Source organism: Sardina pilchardus, chromosome 14, assembly GCF_963854185.1.
Source record: "Sardina pilchardus chromosome 14, fSarPil1.1, whole genome shotgun sequence".
Lineage (NCBI taxonomy): Eukaryota > Metazoa > Chordata > Actinopteri > Clupeiformes > Clupeidae > Sardina > Sardina pilchardus.
Window position 1 is genome coordinate 11893200 of NC_085007.1, and position 18411 is coordinate 11911610.

The window sequence follows — 18411 nt, forward strand, 5'->3', positions numbered from 1 at the left end:
TATATGATTGATTGAATGACTTATTTAATTGCTATTCTCATATGCATTGTTTTATTTCTCATTAGGTTAGTGCTTAAAATGATTGTTTTGCAGTTTTATTGATAATATTGCTATTCTCCCTATTTTGTAATTGTTCACTGTTAATTTAATTTAATTTGTATTGTTATTTATTTGTATGTCGCTTTGGACAAAGGCGTCTGCTAAATAACTATAACCATAACCATAACCATAACCATAACCATATGCGTGCTGTGAGGAGCAGGAAAGAAAACTAGAGAATGAGATGGAGTTTCATTGTAGCACTTGCAATCAAGTGGAATGGATTTTACATGGATGTCTGAGATGTTACGAACAGTTTTAAAAAATAAACGAATAAATTACTAAACCTATTGACCGCCGCTTCGCTGCATGCCAGTCATAATAACACTTGGTTAGATTTTATTTTTGCAATGTAAGCTGAATCAGTTTAGAACACTCTGGGAAGCCGGGCTCAATGTTAACTTTTAAAAGGCATGAGGTTTTGGTTGCCAAAGCCAACCAAATCTTGTTGACGCTTGTAAAATGTGGTGGCCAAGGGAGAACTGAGCAGCAAATGTCGAGCCCTGCTGGGAAGATACAATTATCCTTCAAACTGAATGAAACATAATACACAGTCTCCTAATAAATATGACAACATGGTGTTTAAACAATGGAGATGGAGGCTGGTTTCTTATTCTTTGTGATACCTAATTTTAAGTTTAATTTCAATGTTGTCCATCTTGCACTTTTGGTGGTGCAGTCTGCCCAGGCATCTAGGGAGCTTAGAAGAAATCTGTCATCGAACACCAGTAATAAAATTGCTGTGCTCTTCACTTTTGGAATATTGCCCTAAAAGTTACTATTTCAGTCACTGTCAAAACACAACTAGGGATACATGCCAGTTATATGTGGTGGGTGGTGATGCAGAACATTAATATTTGATGGATATGTAAATCACATGCAATTTATTTCAGCAAACCTACAAATCATCGGGAAATCAAATTTAGCAAACTGATTTCCAATCACCAAAAACTTACGCAAAGCTGTTAAACACATGTAAACACAGAGAAGAGAGTCCTTGGTCATAATATGATAGGATAGACATTACACTATAATTGAGATATATGATAACAATTGCATTTATAGAACATTGGCATCAAAGTTTATGACAACTAAACTATTCTGTTGATAGTGAAAGCATATTCATGGGCACCGTTGCCAAATGTGTCACTTCCACACTTCTTCCATTTTATTCTGCTCAGTTAAAAATAACCAGATTTTTTATCATAATGAGCATCTCCAGATATCAAATGTTTCCAAACACATCAATCAAGCACATCTTGCCTTATTAGAACTCTGCTTCGTTGACAGAAAAAGGCCAATAAAAGGACCTGCTAGGAGGGAGGGGGCTGCAGATGAGGCCAGGGGGTTCCAGTGCACAGTAAGTCTTTCACAGACACTGACACGGAAAGAAGGTGCTCTTATCAGAGAATGTGTCATGGCAAAATGCACTTCTTCATCTCTAACGCAACTAATACGCTTAACATTACATTATATTTATTGATATACTAAAATACTTGTCTTTATTTATTTTATTTTTTTAATCATTTTCAGATACTCATAACAACTGTATCAATATTCATCTTCTTTTGGGAGGAAAAGGTAAGGTAGGCTACATCTGATTTACAATGGACCTGACTTATCTGAACAGCTAAATGATTAAAACAAGCTGTTTGCATTCTAGTCTTTAAGGGGTATTTACTGATTACTGCTATGGCATAGGTGTAGCTCCTTTCAAGGTCTTATCTATATAGACATATTTAATCTTTGCAGACAGTGTCTGATATGCCTACACCATAATGGCAATAATGGCTATTGATAACGTCCATCTGGAGGTCTGGCAAACAACTGTGGTTTTGTCCCCTAATAACTGTCACCTGCTATTTGTCTACTTTATTTGCAGTGTGTCTGTACATGTCTGATTGTGTTCAGTTGTGTGATTGAAGTATTTTATGTTGAAACTGACTGTTCTTCATGTTTATGATTAATGCAGTAACCAGCAACCATGGGGGACGGTGAAATGGCCGCGTTCGGCAAAGCCGCCATCTACCTTCGTAAGCCTGAGAGGGAGAGAATTGAGGCCCAAAATGCGCCCTTTGATGCAAAGAGTGCTTGCTATGTGGTTGACAAAGAGGAGTTGTACCTCAAGGGTACCCTTAAAAAGAAGGAAGGTGGCAAAGCCACTGTTGAAACGCTTGAACCCAAGGAGGTACTTTAGAAAGGATATTAAAATTACTCTAGTGATAAAATGAAATTTGAATAGAAAGTTTCTTGTATACATCTCTTTATTAAAGCTGTTTTCTACATTGGTTTTAGGAAAGGACAGTGAAGGAAGATGAAGTCTTCCCCATGAATCCTCCCAAGTTCGACAAGATTGAGGACATGGCCATGATGACCCACCTCAACGAAGCTGCTGTCCTGTATAACCTCAAAGAGCGTTATGCAGCATGGATGATCTACGTAAGCATTACACTTTTGATACAATTTTAGAAAATAAAACAGAAATGGAAAAGCCAGAAAACCATCTTCTTTATTTTTTCATTCTAGACCTACTCTGGACTTTTCTGTGTCACTGTGAACCCCTACAAGTGGCTCCCAGTATACGATCAAGAGGTGGTGACTGCCTACAGAGGCAAGAAGCGTGTGGAGGCCCCACCCCACATCTTCTCTGTCTCTGACAACGCCTATCAGTTCATGCTCCAAGGTACTGTATATTTCCAGTTTTAAAACCAACAGTGAATCATATGAATACATTATATATTTGAATCATTCATGTAAAATGAACTGTTCATGTAAATCTCTGTTTTGCCCCACAGACAGGGAGAATCAGTCTATCCTGATCACGTAAGTGTCAATGCATCCTGTACACAACATTTTACAGTTTTAATAGAGCAATAAATTAGATCTTTAAATCTAGAGGCAGTCTCTTCTATAATGGTACACTTTTAGAACAATTGCAATATCTTCTGTTTAATACAGTGGAGAATCTGGTGCTGGCAAGACTGTGAACACCAAACGTGTCATCCAGTACTTTGCAACAATTGCAGTGTCTGGTGGTGGGAAGAAGGCAGCAGAAGCTCCAGCAGCCACCGCTGGAAAAATAAAGGCAGGGACCCCTTGCATATTTATTGGCTAGTTGGCATACAACAGCAGTCATGAACTTCAATAACAATATATCTATGGACTTCCAGGGATCTCTTGAAGACCAGATTATTGCAGCCAACCCACTGTTGGAGTCTTATGGTAACGCCAAGACTGTGAGGAATGACAACTCTTCACGTTTTGTAAGTTTAGTCTTTAATTTAAATTTTTACCTCTGTTTTGTCATTTTTAGATAGCACCAACTTTGTTTTCTTTTATTTTGAACTAAAACACGTATTAGTGTGTATATATATATACTGTATTTACATCCTCTAGTTTCTAATTAAACATCTATATTATCATATTTTTTGTTTTTTGTAATAGTAAAAGCAGTATTTATTGTTACACTTAGGTCTATTAATATTTTTATATTTATTGCATACTTGAATATTTTTCTTCACTTGTAACCTGCTTTGTTTAAAAGCTTCAATTACATGAATGAATGTAGTTTCAAAATGTAATCTCAAACAGGGTAAATTCATCAGAATTCACTTTGGCACATCTGGAAAACTGGCTAGTGCTGATATTGAAACTTGTAAGTAAAACTAATGTTTTGTGTTTAAAGAAATGAGCATGAATGCCTTAAATGTATCAAATGAAATTGCATCCTTCCCTGCCTACAAAGACCTGCTGGAGAAGTCTAGAGTGACATTCCAGCTTCCTGATGAGAGAGGCTACCACATCTTCTACCAGATGATGACCAACCACAAGCCTGAGCTGATAGGTATGGTTAATATTTTCAAACAACATTCAAAGATCAGTACATGTAATTATGAATTTCTAAATTCACTTTTCACCCATACAGAGATGTCCCTCATCACAACCAACCCCTATGACTTCCCAATGTGCAGTCAGGGTCAGATTACTGTGGCCAGCATTGATGACAAAGAGGAGCTGGATGCCACAGACGTAAGTCGTTCAATAATGTGTTTTAACCCCTTAGATTTCCTGAAAAGCTTTAAAATAATCAAATAATAATTTATCATTCCAGGATGCGATTGATATCTTGGGTTTCACTGGAGAGGAGAAAATTACCATTTACAAGCTGACTGGTGCTGTGCTCCATCATGGCAACATGAAATTCAAGCAGAAGCAGCGCGAGGAGCAGGCTGAGCCTGATGGCACTGAGGGTAAGTTACACTAATGGACCAGTCACTTCTAGTAATAACTAAAGGGTACTCTACTCTTATTTATTTATCCATTCACTCATTCATTTTTGACTGATTCTCAAGCAGAACCATTGTCACTGCTACTGTACACCATGCCTGAGGGTACAGTACAGTAGGTTACTGTATAACACTCTACTGAATCAGTCAGTGGAGTATGATATAATTGGCCGCTATTCATTCCAAACCACCAACATGCTACACTGTTGCACTGTTTTTAGATGCTGACAAAGTCGCTTACCTCCTGGGTCTGAACTCCGCTGACATGCTGAAGGCTTTGTGCTACCCAAGAGTGAAAGTCGGAAATGAGTTTGTCACCAAGGGTCAGACTGTGCAGCAGGTACAATTTTATTCACTTAAAAGTTTACTACGGTAAACATCACAAACCACTTGACGGTGTCTTGACAGAATTAAGTGAATAATTGCAATTGTAATTAATTGCAATGAAATGGCCTGCTTTTATCGAATAAGCATTACACTTGATTATCTCTGAACATCGCATGATCTTTGCTTTAATATTCTGTTTCAGGTCCATAACTCAGTGTCGGCCTTGTCCAAGTCCATCTATGAGAGAATGTTCTTGTGGATGGTTATACGTATCAACCAGATGTTGGACACTAAAAAGTCAAGGCAGTTCTTCATTGGTGTGCTGGATATCGCTGGCTTTGAGATTTTTGATGTGAGAACAAAACTTTCACCAACATTATTAATTTCTTATAATTTCTTTCACGAATAATATACAAAAATCCCCCAACACAGTTCAACAGCATGGAGCAGCTGTGCATCAACTTCACCAATGAGAAACTGCAACAGTTCTTCAACCACCACATGTTCGTTCTGGAGCAAGAGGAGTACAAGAAAGAGGGCATTGAATGGGAGTTCATTGACTTCGGCATGGACTTAGCTGCTTGCATTGAGCTCATTGAGAAGGTCACTTTCAATCAGTCAAATGAGTCAAGCAAGTTTCTGTTGTTTTATAGTACCCACTTTTAAAACTAAGCTAATTTTTCCAACAGCCTATGGGAATCTTCGCCATCCTTGAAGAGGAGTGCATGTTCCCCAAAGCCTCTGACGTCACTTTTAAAAACAAGCTGTATGACCAGCATCTTGGCAAAACTAAGGCCTTTGAGAAGCCCAAGCCCAAAAAAGGCAAGGCTGAGGCCCACTTCTCTCTGGTTCACTATGCCGGCACTGTGGACTACAATGTTGGTGGGTGGCTGGACAAGAACAAGGATCCACTGAATGATTCTGTTGTGCAGCTGTACCAGAAGTCGGGAGTAAAACTCCTGCCTGTCTTGTACCCACCTGTTGTTGAGGGTAACAAAACACACTACACAAAGCAAATATAAAAATATCCCAAATATACATTTTCATGTAACTCAATTACTGAATTATTCATTTGTATGTCACCAGAGCCTGGTGGTGGTAAGAAGAAGAAGAAGGGTGGCTCAATGCAGACTGTGTCATCGCAGTTCAGGGTAAGTATACTAAACCAATAATAAGAAAAAAACAATCATCCTAAAGAAAGGTGAGGGAATGTTTTGATTGCATTTGTATCTCAACAGGAGAACTTGGGCAAGCTAATGACCAACTTGAGGAGCACCCATCCTCACTTTGTGCGTTGTCTGATTCCAAATGAAATTAAGAAACCAGGTGAGAGTGTTTGGTAATGAATGAAGATACAGTATATGCATTATTCATCTATTACATTGAGAATATGAGATCTCATGACCTCTATCTAACATGCAGGTTATATGCAGAACTTCCTGGTTATCCATCAGCTCAGGTGCAATGGTGTGCTGGAGGGTATCAGAATTTGCAGAAAGGGTTTCCCAAGCAGAATCCTCTACGGTGACTTCAAGCAGAGGTGAACCGAGAAAGCCAATGAAGTATTACACATATTCATTACTGCATTTAGAGCGGGAACATATAATGGACATTTATTTATTTTCTTCAGATACAAAGTGCTGAATGCCAGTGTCATCCCTGAGGGTCAGTTCATTGACAACAAGAAGGCTGCTGAGAAGCTCTTGGGATCCATTGATGTTGATCACACACAGTACAAGTTTGGACACACAAAGGTTTCATGCAATCTATTGTCTGTTTCCCATGAGTACAACCTTGAGCACAGCTTTTTCTGCGTCAATGCTTAAATTCAACTCTTGTATTCATGCTTATATTTTCCTTTTTCCCTCAGGTGTTCTTCAAAGCTGGTCTGCTGGGTACCCTTGAGGAGATGCGAGATGAGAAACTGGCAACCTTGGTCACAATGACTCAGGCTCTCTGCCGTGCATACCTGATGAGGAGGGAGTTTGTGAAGATGATGGAAAGGAGGTAAATTTGTATATCAAAAGAAGTCAGAAGTCTGAAAGACTGTTATAGTATGATTAGTATTAATTATAGTCCATCTCGGTATCTCTCTCAATTGGTAGGGATGTAACAGTATTGTCAAATTCACGATAATGCAATAGCAAAAGTGTCTTGATATTTTCATGGACGTGACGGTATCAAATGATAGGTCTTCTGGGCAGAAAACTGTTTTGTTTCAGCAGGGAACGGAAAATGAGAATTACAGAGACCATCCCCCTATGCGTGCCTATTATCATTTGCTATCTGCCTGCCAGTTGCCTCTACAGATCTAGTACAACAAGAATGGTAGATGCCAGTGTTCGCGAGACAATACAGAGCATTAATAGAAGAGTTTCAAGTGTCAAGTGTCCCATGCTATTTCGACATCTGATGCGCTTATTAGACCTTTTATAAAAGTTAAGCCAATGACGGGATCTGTCCATTTTCATCATGTACAGGCTACACACACACACACACACACACACACACACACACACACACACACACACACACATACACACACACACACATACACACACAAACACGAGTATCAATTCACAGAGGTGTCAGACAAAGGACAATTGGTTCATGGCCTATAGAGAAAATCGTAGTCAGACTGAAACATAGTAGCCAAAAAAAGGAAAAGCTGTGAAGGAGGACACATTTAAAGGTATACTATGTAGGATTGGCGATTTCATCGCCAGTTTCGCTTTCACTTTTCATTTTCGCTCGTTTTATGCTTGCATATTTCTCTGCAGAGCTTCCCCTACAGCTTTAGCGTGTATATTTGACAAAACTCCTCAATCGGTCAGTCTGCCGTGCCTTTTCATGAGACTTTACATGACACTTCCTGGAGTAGAGCATGGGTGCGTGCCCGGTGTCTCCTGAAGTTGCAAGTGTGGTTTTACCGCTACAGACCACTAGAGCGGCCAAAAAAAACACTGTTCAACCGGTAATGACTCATTTAATCATATATAATAGTATGGAACGAATTGATTAACTGAAAAACGTTGCATAGTATACCTTTAAGGTAATATATATTGATTTTGATTTTAATGAACATGACCTGAAATAGGTCTATCAAATGACATCAATAAGCATTTTATTTAGACTGAGGAAAGAAACCAATAGTTTCACTTCATGTTCATGCATATCGGACATGACATGTAATGGTCAATTTTTGCATATTAATATCAACATTATAACTTAGCATTCATGTTATCATCTAATGACCTATTAAGACCTTGCGCCAAATCTGACTTGGCTTTCATATTAATATTGGTCGTCTATTACCCGCCACAGTACCAGACTTCGGTGATATGGTGATAATATTGTTATCTCAGCAGTATTGCAATAAATATCTTAATGTGGACTTGTTATCGGGGTATTATCATATTGTGAGAATTTGATATGGTTACATCCCTACTTTCTATACAATTCATGTAATCATAATTCTACAACCAATATTCAATGATACATTTCACCACTCTTCTTGCATAGGGAGCCTATCTTCACCATTCAATATATGCTCATTCATGAATGTCAAGACTTGGCCTTGATTTAAAGATACAGTACATTTCACCACCTTTCATTTGTAGGGAGGCTATCTACACCATCCAGTACAATATTCGGTCATTCATGAATGTCAAGACTTGGCCTTGGATGAAGGTTTACTACAAGATCAAACCTTTGCTGAAGAGTGCTGAAACTGAGAAGGAGCTGGCCAACTTGAAGGAGAACTATGAAAAAATCAAAGTGGACTTTGCAAAGGCAACAGCGAAGAAGAAGGAGCTAGAGGAGAAAATGGTTTCCCTGGTGCAAGAAAGGAATGACCTGGCACTGCAAGTGGCATCTGTATGTGTCTACTGTACCATTTCACAATCATATATTCACAATCATACCACTACCTAGTATCAGCACTGTGTTTTCAATACAAATTAGATGTCATGTCTTCATCTTATATTTACAATAGGGAAGTGAAGGTCTCAATGATGCTGAGGAGAGGTGTGAGGGTCTTATCAAAAGTAAGATTCAGCTCGAGGCCAAGCTCAAAGAGACAACCGAGAGACTGGAGGATGAGGAGGAAATCAATGCTGAGCTGACTGCCAAGAAGAGGAAACTGGAGGATGAGTGCTCTGAGCTCAAGAAGGACATTGATGATCTGGAGTTGACCTTGGCCAAAGTGGAGAAAGAGAAACATGCCACTGAGAACAAGGTTAGTAATTATAAAGGGCCAACCAATGTAATCTGTAAGAAATAAAGTTTCACTGTTAACTCATGTAAAATCTTCTATGCAGGTCAAGAACCTGACTGAAGAGATGGCCTCTCAGGATGAGTCCATTGCTAAGCTGACAAAGGAGAAGAAAGCCCTTCAAGAGGCCCATCAGCAGACTCTTGATGATCTTCAAGCAGAGGAAGACAAAGTCAACACTCTGACCAAGTCCAAGACTAAGCTTGAACAGCAAGTGGATGATGTAAGTACAAAACACAACATTTGACAGCTCACTTCTCAACTCACTTCAATTTGACCATTTACCATGCACTCACCTCACACTTCTAATTGGCAGCTTGAAGGTTCCCTGGAGCAAGAAAAGAAGCTCCGTATGGACCTTGAGAGAGCCAAGAGAAAGCTTGAAGGTGACCTGAAGCTGGCTCAGGAGTCCATCATGGATCTGGAGAATGACAAGCAGCAGTCTGAAGAGAAGATAAAGAAGTAAATGCATTATCTATTACAACATATCACTGTTCAATTTCCATATATGCAGCCAACTTCAGAAATGATTCCTCCTTTCCTTTTTTAATCAGGAAAGACTTTGAAATAAGTCAACTTCTGAGTAAGGTTGAAGATGAACAATCACTTGGTGCTCAGCTGCAGAAAAAGATCAAGGAGCTTCAGGTTTAATTATTCTCCACCAACTCAAACTCTGAACATTTTTGCCGTTTTCTGTCTTACTAATATAATATTTTTTTGCAAAAGGCCCGCATTGAGGAACTGGAGGAAGAGATTGAGTCTGAGCGTGCAGCTCGCGCCAAGGTTGAGAAGCAGAGAGCGGATCTCTCCAGGGAACTTGAAGAGATTAGTGAAAGGCTTGAGGAAGCTGGTGGAGCCACTGCTGCTCAAATTGAGATGAACAAAAAGCGTGAGGCAGAGTTCCAGAAGTTGCGTCGTGACCTTGAAGAGTCCACCCTGCAGCATGAGGCCACTGCATCAGCTCTCCGCAAGAAGCAGGCTGACAGTGTGGCTGAGCTGGGAGAGCAGATTGACAACCTCCAACGTGTCAAGCAGAAGCTTGAGAAGGAGAAGAGTGAATACAAGATGGAGATTGATGATCTCTCCAGCAACATGGAGGCTGTTGCTAAATCTAAGGTTGGTGAGATGTTTACCTTTATGTTATTTGTAAACAAGTCAACTAACAATAATTTCATTAACTTTTTGCTACAAACGCACATTATCATAAACAGACAAATCTGGAGAAGATGTGCCGCACCCTTGAAGACCAATTCAGTGAAATCAAGGCCAAGAGTGATGAGGGTGTCCGACAGGTCAATGACCTCAGCGCTCAGAGAGCAAGACTTCAGACTGAAAATGGTGAGCTTGCCCGCCAGGTGGAGGAGAAAGATGCTCTTGTGTCTCAGCTGACCAGAAGCAAGCAGGCCTTCACTCAGCAAGTTGAGGAGCTGAAGAGACTGAATGAAGAGGAAGTCAAGGTACTGATATCTATGCATGAAATTAAGAAATTGGATTACATAAATTACATGAAATGCTTTAATGAACACCCTTAATTGTTAACAAAAAGGCCAAGAATGCCCTGGCCCATGCTGTTCAGTCAGCTCGCCACGACTGTGACCTTCTAAGGGAGCAGTTTGAGGAGGAGCAGGAAGCAAAGGCTGAGCTTCAACGTGGCATGTCCAAGGCCAACAGCGAGGTTGCTCAGTGGAGGAGCAAGTATGAAACTGATGCCATCCAGCGCACTGAGGAGCTTGAGGAGTCCAAGTATGTGCTAAAGATGCAAAGACACAGTTTTGGATGTGGATTTTGTCCACTATAACATTCTTAAAAAATGTCATGTTTTCTGTTCAATCTGATGCTTTTTACTTCAGAAAAAAGCTAGCCCAGCGTCTTCAAGAGGCTGAGGAGCAAATCGAGGCTACCAACTCAAAATGTGCCTCTCTAGATAAGACCAAGCAGAGACTCCAGGGTGAGGTTGAGGATCTCATGATCGATGTAGAGAGAGCCAATGCTCTTGCTGCCAACCTTGACAAGAAGCAAAGAAACTTTGACAAGGTAATACTTCCAAAACATCATTGACATGTGGAATGCAGTGATGCGCGGGTACGTGTCTGAACGACCCGCCCCGCCCCGCCGTTTACAACTAACCCGACCGCAACTCGGACCGCAAAAAATAATTATTGAAATACTGGACCTGACCCGCTTCCCAACCCGCTTATTGTAAAATGTAGTCTAACTTAGTCGTAGCGTCATTGAGCTACGCAAAACTGGTATCTCATATGCATGTAAAACAATAATATATATTGCGTAATTATATATAGCCTATAATTGCTCAGAACTTGGGAAACATGCATTTAGTCTACCTTTTTTTTGTTCCGTGTCAGCATTCATCCAAAAATTAGGCTATTTGACTCAACATTGAACAATTAGCCTAAGGATTTTCCTATACAAATTCTGTTTCAGCCGTTCCTCACATGAATGCTTTGAAGCTCTCCCAAGCATGAAATGCAGGCATAGAATATTATTAAGAAACTCTTTATTAACGTCTTCATCAATAGACCAAAACAAAAAACAAAACCCATAGAGCCCGATTGAGTGCGTCATTGCTCCGCGATTAAATTGCAGCGAGATGAAACCTTTATTGCACGAAAGAGCAGACGTGGGGCTTTCCAACGAGCCACTTTTTAAGTTGTGCAAGGATGCTCATATTGTAGGCTATGCCTTGATGACATTAAATTAAGAAGTATTTCCTGATTTGGGAAACGTTTAGTTTATTTTTCTTTCCATTATACCATTCGATCTTGCTGCAAATGATCAGACTTGAGAAGCACGCATTGCATCGGCAACTTTGCTGCTCAGTAGCCGAATATTCTGTCGAGGAGGACAGCAGTTAGAGAAAAAAGCTGCAGATCATAGACAGAGAAAGCATATGCTATGAGAACAGAACACAACTGCATGTCAAGTGTAGCCGAGGGTCTGTCTACGCAGAAACAACAAGTGCATTTCTACATGTTCGTGACAAAATGTGGGGGATAGACTTGCGTTTCAGTGGGAATGCTGCAAATTATGTCTTTCTCTTCTAAAGACAATTATGTACGATATAAATGACAAAAAATTAACGGCATATTTTTTTTTACCGACCCGACCAAACATAACCCGAATATCATTAAAAATATTTTTCTTGACCCATAACCGCGGGTGACCGCGGTCGCCCGCTCGATTTGGATCAGCCCGCGCATCACTGGTGGAATGTATGTAAATTAGTATAAACCTCAAAACAAAAACTGTTTCTAAAAGGTCCTTGCAGAATGGAAGCAGAAGTATGAGGAGGGTCAGGCTGAGCTGGAGGGTGCCCAGAAAGAGGCACGTTCTCTCAGCACTGAGCTGTTTAAGATGAAGAACTCCTATGAAGAGTCTCTAGACCACCTTGAGACCCTGAAGAGGGAGAGCAAGAATTTGCAACGTGAGTCAGAATTACCCAATACATATTCCACACATTATATCCAAAATATATTCTTAAACGTCCATATAATATGTTTAATGTAACATAATTGCATATTTGCAGAGGAGATCTCTGACCTGACTGAGCAGCTTGGTGAGACTGGAAAGAGCATCCACGAGCTGGAGAAGGCCAAGAAGACTGTTGAGACTGAGAAGTCAGAGATCCAAACAGCCCTGGAAGAGGCCGAGGTAGAAATTCAGAAAGGCTTTCTTACACAGTGAGAAATATAAATGATGATGTTATATATATTTTATACTTCTACGATATCTTGTTTAGGGAACTCTTGAGCATGAGGAGTCCAAGATTCTTCGTGTCCAACTTGAACTCAACCAGATTAAGGGTGAGGTTGACAGGAAACTTGCAGAGAAGGATGAGGAGATGGAGCAGATTAAGAGGAACGCCCAGAGGATTACTGAATCCATGCAGAGCACTCTGGACTCTGAGGTCAGGAGTAGAAATGATGCCCTGAGGATCAAAAAGAAGATGGAGGGAGACCTCAATGAAATGGAGATTCAACTAAGCCATGCTAATCGCCAGGCAACTGAGTCCCAGAAACAACTGAGAAATGTGCAGGGTCAACTCAAGGTCAGTTATGCAATAAATTAGAACAAGGATCCTGTATGATCCTACCATACCATAATTACTGCATGTTTAATGGTGTAGCATGATGCATATTTTGTTCTTCCATGTTATTTCATTAGGATGCCCAACTGCATCTTGATGATGCTGTCAGAGGACAGGATGACATGAAGGAGCAGGTTGCCATGGTGGAGCGCAGGAACACCTTGATGATCGCTGAGATTGAGGAGCTCAGAGCTGCCCTGGAGCAGACAGAGAGAAGCCGCAAAGTGGCTGAACAGGAGCTTGTTGATGCCAGTGAGCGTGTTGGCCTCCTACACTCCCAGGTAGAGAGAGGAGTGTTCCAAAATGAATGAATTGAACATGTACACCTTTCAGTTCATAACTAACATGATTTGATTTGTGAATTTTAGAACACAAGTCTGATTAACACCAAGAAGAAGCTTGAGGGTGACTTGGTTCAGGTTCAAGGTGAGGTTGATGATATTGTCCAAGAGGCTAGAAATGCAGAGGACAAGGCCAAGAAATCCATCACTGATGTGAGCAATTATTTGTCTTGAATTTTAATACTGTATATTTTAAGCTAAATACTGTATGTTGCTTGTGTGATCTAAAACACAATTTCCCATTAATCAGGCTGCCATGATGGCAGAGGAGTTGAAGAAGGAGCAGGACACCAGTTCTCATCTGGAGAGGATGAAGAAAAACCTGGAGGTCACTGTGAAGGATCTCCAGCACCGCCTGGATGAGGCTGAGAATCTGGCGATGAAGGGTGGCAAGAAACAACTTCAGAAACTGGAGTCCAGAGTAAGTGAATACATTTGGGAGTGAAGAAAACTTTTCAGAATATAATGAATATGATTAAGATATTGTCTAAAATTAAAGTCTTGCTTATGTAAAGGTTCGTGAGCTGGAAAGTGAGGTTGAGACTGAACAACGACGTGGTGTTGATGCTGTCAAGGGAGTCCGCAAATACGAGAGGAGAGTGAAGGAGCTTACCTATCAGGTACAGTGTTTGTTTAACTACTATTTAACATTAACAAGGGGGACTATGCAAGTTTTTTTAAGCATAATTTACCTCAACTGAACAGCTTTGGAGTCATTGGAATGGTTATATTTGGTCTCTTTTCGGGTTGAATGGTGACCGTTTCACTTCCACCTAGTGTCTGTAAGCAGAAAAAAACACTTGCAACTTTGGGTCAGCGGGCTGGTACACTGACTAACAGAAAGTCTCACAGCCTCGTGATCATGCTTTTTAAAAAGGTAGACTAAATGAATGAGTATTGTTTTAAAATATACACACTAAAGCTGTAGGGGAAGGTCTGCAGAGAAACCTGCAAGCGTAAAACGAGAAAACAGCGAAGAAATCGCCAAACCTGCATGGGTCCTCTTTAAACTCAGGGAGGACAGTGATTGACAGTTTGTTTTTCCTTTTCAGACTGAGGAGGACAAGAAAAATGTCCACAGATTGCAGGACCTAGTTGACAAGCTGCAGCTGAAGGTCAAAGCCTACAAGAGACAGGCTGAGGAAGCTGTAAGTAGTTTCATGTGTTGCTTATGTGGTCATATGTCTTGCCTTTTGAATTAATAAAAATTATGATTTAATTTGAAAGCACTGCATGGACTAAAATCAATATAGGATAAACAACTTTTTGGTTCATCCTACCACCATCAGTTGAAATATATGCAACAGAAGGATGAACACGGAATATTTGTATCTCTTATTCCTTTCAGTCCAGTGTTATCAAAGTGAACTTAAAAAAAAGCTACCACCTAGACCCTAAAATAATCTTCATAGACACAAAACTATATTGGTTTGCTTCAAAACAGAAGCCTCTGCACTCAAACGTGTTTTCTCATTGTTAGGAGGAGCAATCCAACTCCCACCTGTCAAAGTTCAGGAAGGTTCAGCATGAACTGGAGGAGGCTGAGGAACGTGCTGACATTGCTGAATCCCAGGTCAACAAGCTGAGAGCCAAGAGCCGTGATTCTGGAAAGGTAAATTTAATTTACCATATCTCAATTAATTATAAGATTTATCATGTGTTCATATTTCATTTCAATCCATTTCTTAATTTCTCTTCCTTAGGCCAAGGAAGCTGCAGAGTAAATCCTGAGAAATCTTCCATCTAGTCACTCATCTGATTCTGGATTAATATCCTGTTTATTGAGGCTTTTCTGTAACTACAAGTTACAACATAATAAAAGTATTTTCAGAATATATGACTTGACTACATTGTTTTTTAATCAGAATCAGAACTAATTGTGATAGGAATTTGTAAGATGTTTCAACCTCCCTGTTTGCATATAAAATCCCTTTTAAGATGTCCTGGGGCCTCATGTACAAAGCTTGCGTACGCACAAAAATGCTGCGTACGCTAACTCTCACGCTCACGTCCGGATGTACAAACACTGACTTGAACATAAGGATGTGCGGTCCTCCACTCAAGCTTCATGTCTGGCGTACGCACATTTCCCGTGTGTATTAGTGCCCTATATTGTGTATCGTCAGTTGGCGACACATAGAGGCAATGCAGTGCAACAACATTAGTTGATTGCGAATCAAGGCCTTTATTTGCACAGCATATTGTGAAATGTAAGCTATTAAAAATAGCACTTCGAAGTAGGCATATGTTTCTAGATAATTGGCCATGCAACATGCGTTAAAAGTACCAAACTATGCAACAGCCTATATCTGCAATTAAAACTGTAGTCTTATCAGAGGATATCAAGAATTAGGTATCCTAATGTGAAACGTATAGAGATAGTGCCTATATTTAGTTCCATACATGATTATTCACTTGCTTATCAAACATTTCAGATTTCGAAGAGCTTTCCTTCCTCGAAATCTGCGATGAATGGGGTCTGCTTCACGCCTATGTCCATGTCTAAAACATTTTCCGGGTGTTTTCACATATTTCCGACAGTTTTCAGTCAAACAATTAAAATACAAATGGGACAACATGATCCGCGTGAATAGCTTAGTGCGAATTGAAGCAATTTCACTGACTGACTGCATAGGCTACTTTGACTTTCCTCGAGTAGGCCTAAGCATTCACATTATTGTTGTCACACTTGTGCAAAATATAGGAATATGATCCAGAAATCGTCGTGGCAAAGCCTGGATAAACTTCTACTATGGGTGCGCGATGCGTGTTCTTACTCGGACACAAGTGATTTAATGACCTTTTAATTATTGCAGTGATTTTGTAATGCTTGAGATGCCCACCAAACCGCGTTATGTGAATCTTGTCACTTGCAGACTGACCAATGAATCTGCCACGGTCTCTGACCCTTGTAGCCACTGCCACGCTCTGCCTCTACTGTTTTTTTTTGTTATTAATTACAGATGATAAAGACGTAGGCTACTGTGTCTTTACCATGTTGTCTGATAAGAGCACTTCTACCTCGCAATCGCTGGTAATACACTTTTAAAACTTTTTCGATTTGATTATATAAATTATTACATTTTGTAGCAGGTTCAAGAACGGATGGATCCACAAATAATTTTTTACTCTTATTAATATTGTGGGATAAGCCATTTTGCCTCTGGGGCCTCATTTATAAGGGTTTGCGTAGATTCCACCCTAAAACATTGCATACGCACAAACCTTGGAATTTGCGTACGCACAAAAATATTCTGATTTATAAAACCATGCGGCGCACAAGTTTACGCAGGCGGCTGTTTATAAATACCAACTTGAGTTGAATTGTGTATGCGTGCACGAGCACCACACTCCTCCCATTGTCATCCTATAATATCCCATAAAAGGTTCATGCAAAACGATTCATGAATATTCTAACATTTATACCGATCATTTTATTGGCTATCGTTGTAATGATAGAGACGTCACATCAATCTGAAGAAGGAAGTGAAAGTTTGCTGACAGCGATATCACATTAGACAAGAGGAGCTGAATTCTTTCTATGCCAGGTTTGAGACACCCACCAGGTCAGAGGTACTGTTAGAGCAAGACTGCTGCCCTTTTCAGGTATCTGTGACAGATGTGTGTAAATCTGTCAGAAGAGTGAATGCACACAGCTCCAGGACCAGACAACATCCCAGGGCGTGTTCTTAAGGCCTGCGCTTCTGAACTGGCAGAGGTATTCACCGACATCTTCAACCTCTCACTGCTACAGTCTGTAGTCCCCACATGCTTCAAGAGGGCCACCATCATCCCAGTCCCTAAGAAATCATCAGTGAGCTGTTTAAATGACTACCGCCCTGTCGCTCTGACCTCTGTTGTGATGAAGTGCTTTGAGAGGTTAGTCAAAGACCACATCACATCCTGTCTATCTACTGCATTAGATCCACTTCAGTTTGCCTATAGGTCTAACAGGTCTACAGATGATGCGGTAGCTTTGGCCTTGAACACTGCTCTCTCTCACTTGGATCAGAACAACACGTATGTACGGATGCTCTTTATCGACTTCAGCTCCGCCTTCAACACCATAATACCATCTAGGCTCATCATGAAACTGCAAGACCTGAACATCAGTCCCTCCATGTGCAGCTGGATACTAAATTTCCTAACAGGCAGGCCACAGGCAGTACGGCTAGGTAACATCACCTCCTCCAGTCTAACACTCAGCACTGGTGCTCCACAGGGTTGTGTGTTAAGCCCTCTGTTGTATTCACTGTACACATATGACTGTGCAGCCACTGACAGCTCCAACACCATCATTAAGTTTGCCGATGACACCACCATAATCGGCTGCATCAAGAATGGTGATGAGTGTGCCTACAGAGCAGAGGTGGCAGCAATGACATCTTGGTGTCAGGATAACAGTCTGCTGCTCAATGTAACAAAGACCAAGGAGCTGATAGTGGATTACAGGCGGCTGCAGGGAGAAGAACACGCACCCATTCACATCGGGAGTGCAGCAGTGGAGAGAGTCAAAAGCTTCAGATTCCTGGGCATCAGTGAGGATCTGAGCTGGACACACCATATAGGTGTGATCACAAAGACAGCAAGACAGCGGCTCTTCTTTCTGCGACATCTGCGGAAATTTGGCATGGACCACAAAGATACTGACCAACTTTTACCGCTGTACAAAGAGAGCATTCTAATTACATGGTATGGTAACAGCACTGCCCAGGATCGAAAAGCGCTACAAAGAGTCATCAGATCAGCACAGCGTATTACAAGGACTGAGTTACCATCCATCCAGGACCTCTACAGTCAGCGCTGCAGAAGAAAGGCCATGCGTATAGTTTCTGACCCCAGTCATCCCAGCCACCATCTCTTCACCCTCCTACCTTCAGGCCGACGATACAAGAGTCTAAGGACCCGCACCAGCAGATACAAGGACAGTTTCTACCCTCAAGCCATCAGGATGCTGAACCGTCCTGGGAAACCCCCTTA

General features: G+C 40.8%; 1 protein-coding gene across 1 annotated transcript; it reads left to right on the forward strand.

Annotated features, from left to right (window-relative positions):
• The first annotated feature begins 1432 nt into the window (after nt 1–1432).
• On the forward strand, nt 1433–15268 carry LOC134100436 (myosin heavy chain, fast skeletal muscle-like). The gene is made up of 40 exons (XM_062553629.1): nt 1433–1459; nt 1633–1680; nt 2072–2287; nt 2395–2538; nt 2626–2782; nt 2895–2922; nt 3058–3184; nt 3270–3362; nt 3691–3754; nt 3845–3943; nt 4025–4128; nt 4211–4349; nt 4607–4725; nt 4915–5064; nt 5145–5315; nt 5402–5702; nt 5799–5863; nt 5951–6038; nt 6135–6252; nt 6343–6466; nt 6583–6719; nt 8333–8588; nt 8707–8949; nt 9032–9208; nt 9302–9447; nt 9540–9630; nt 9712–10101; nt 10197–10442; nt 10532–10728; nt 10836–11019; nt 12262–12427; nt 12530–12654; nt 12743–13051; nt 13168–13371; nt 13459–13584; nt 13682–13852; nt 13947–14051; nt 14484–14579; nt 14912–15043; nt 15135–15268. Exons 3-40 carry the CDS (start codon nt 2084–2086, stop codon nt 15153–15155), a joined length of 5817 nt encoding a protein of 1938 aa, XP_062409613.1. The 5' UTR covers nt 1433–1459; nt 1633–1680; nt 2072–2083; the 3' UTR covers nt 15156–15268.
• Nucleotides 15269–18411: the final 3143 nt, after the last annotated feature.

Excerpts from the sequence above, each read along its gene's own strand:
- LOC134100436 (XM_062553629.1), top strand. The coding sequence starts at position 2,084 with ATGGGGGACGGTGAAATGGCCGCGTTCGGCAAAGCCGCCATCTACCTT. Across the intron at positions 6,039-6,134 it reads AAATGAAATTAAGAAACCAG|GTTATATGCAGAACTTCCTG; the intron begins GTGAGAGTGTTT and ends TCTAACATGCAG. Across the intron at positions 8,950-9,031 it reads AACATGCCACTGAGAACAAG|GTCAAGAACCTGACTGAAGA; the intron begins GTTAGTAATTAT and ends TCTTCTATGCAG.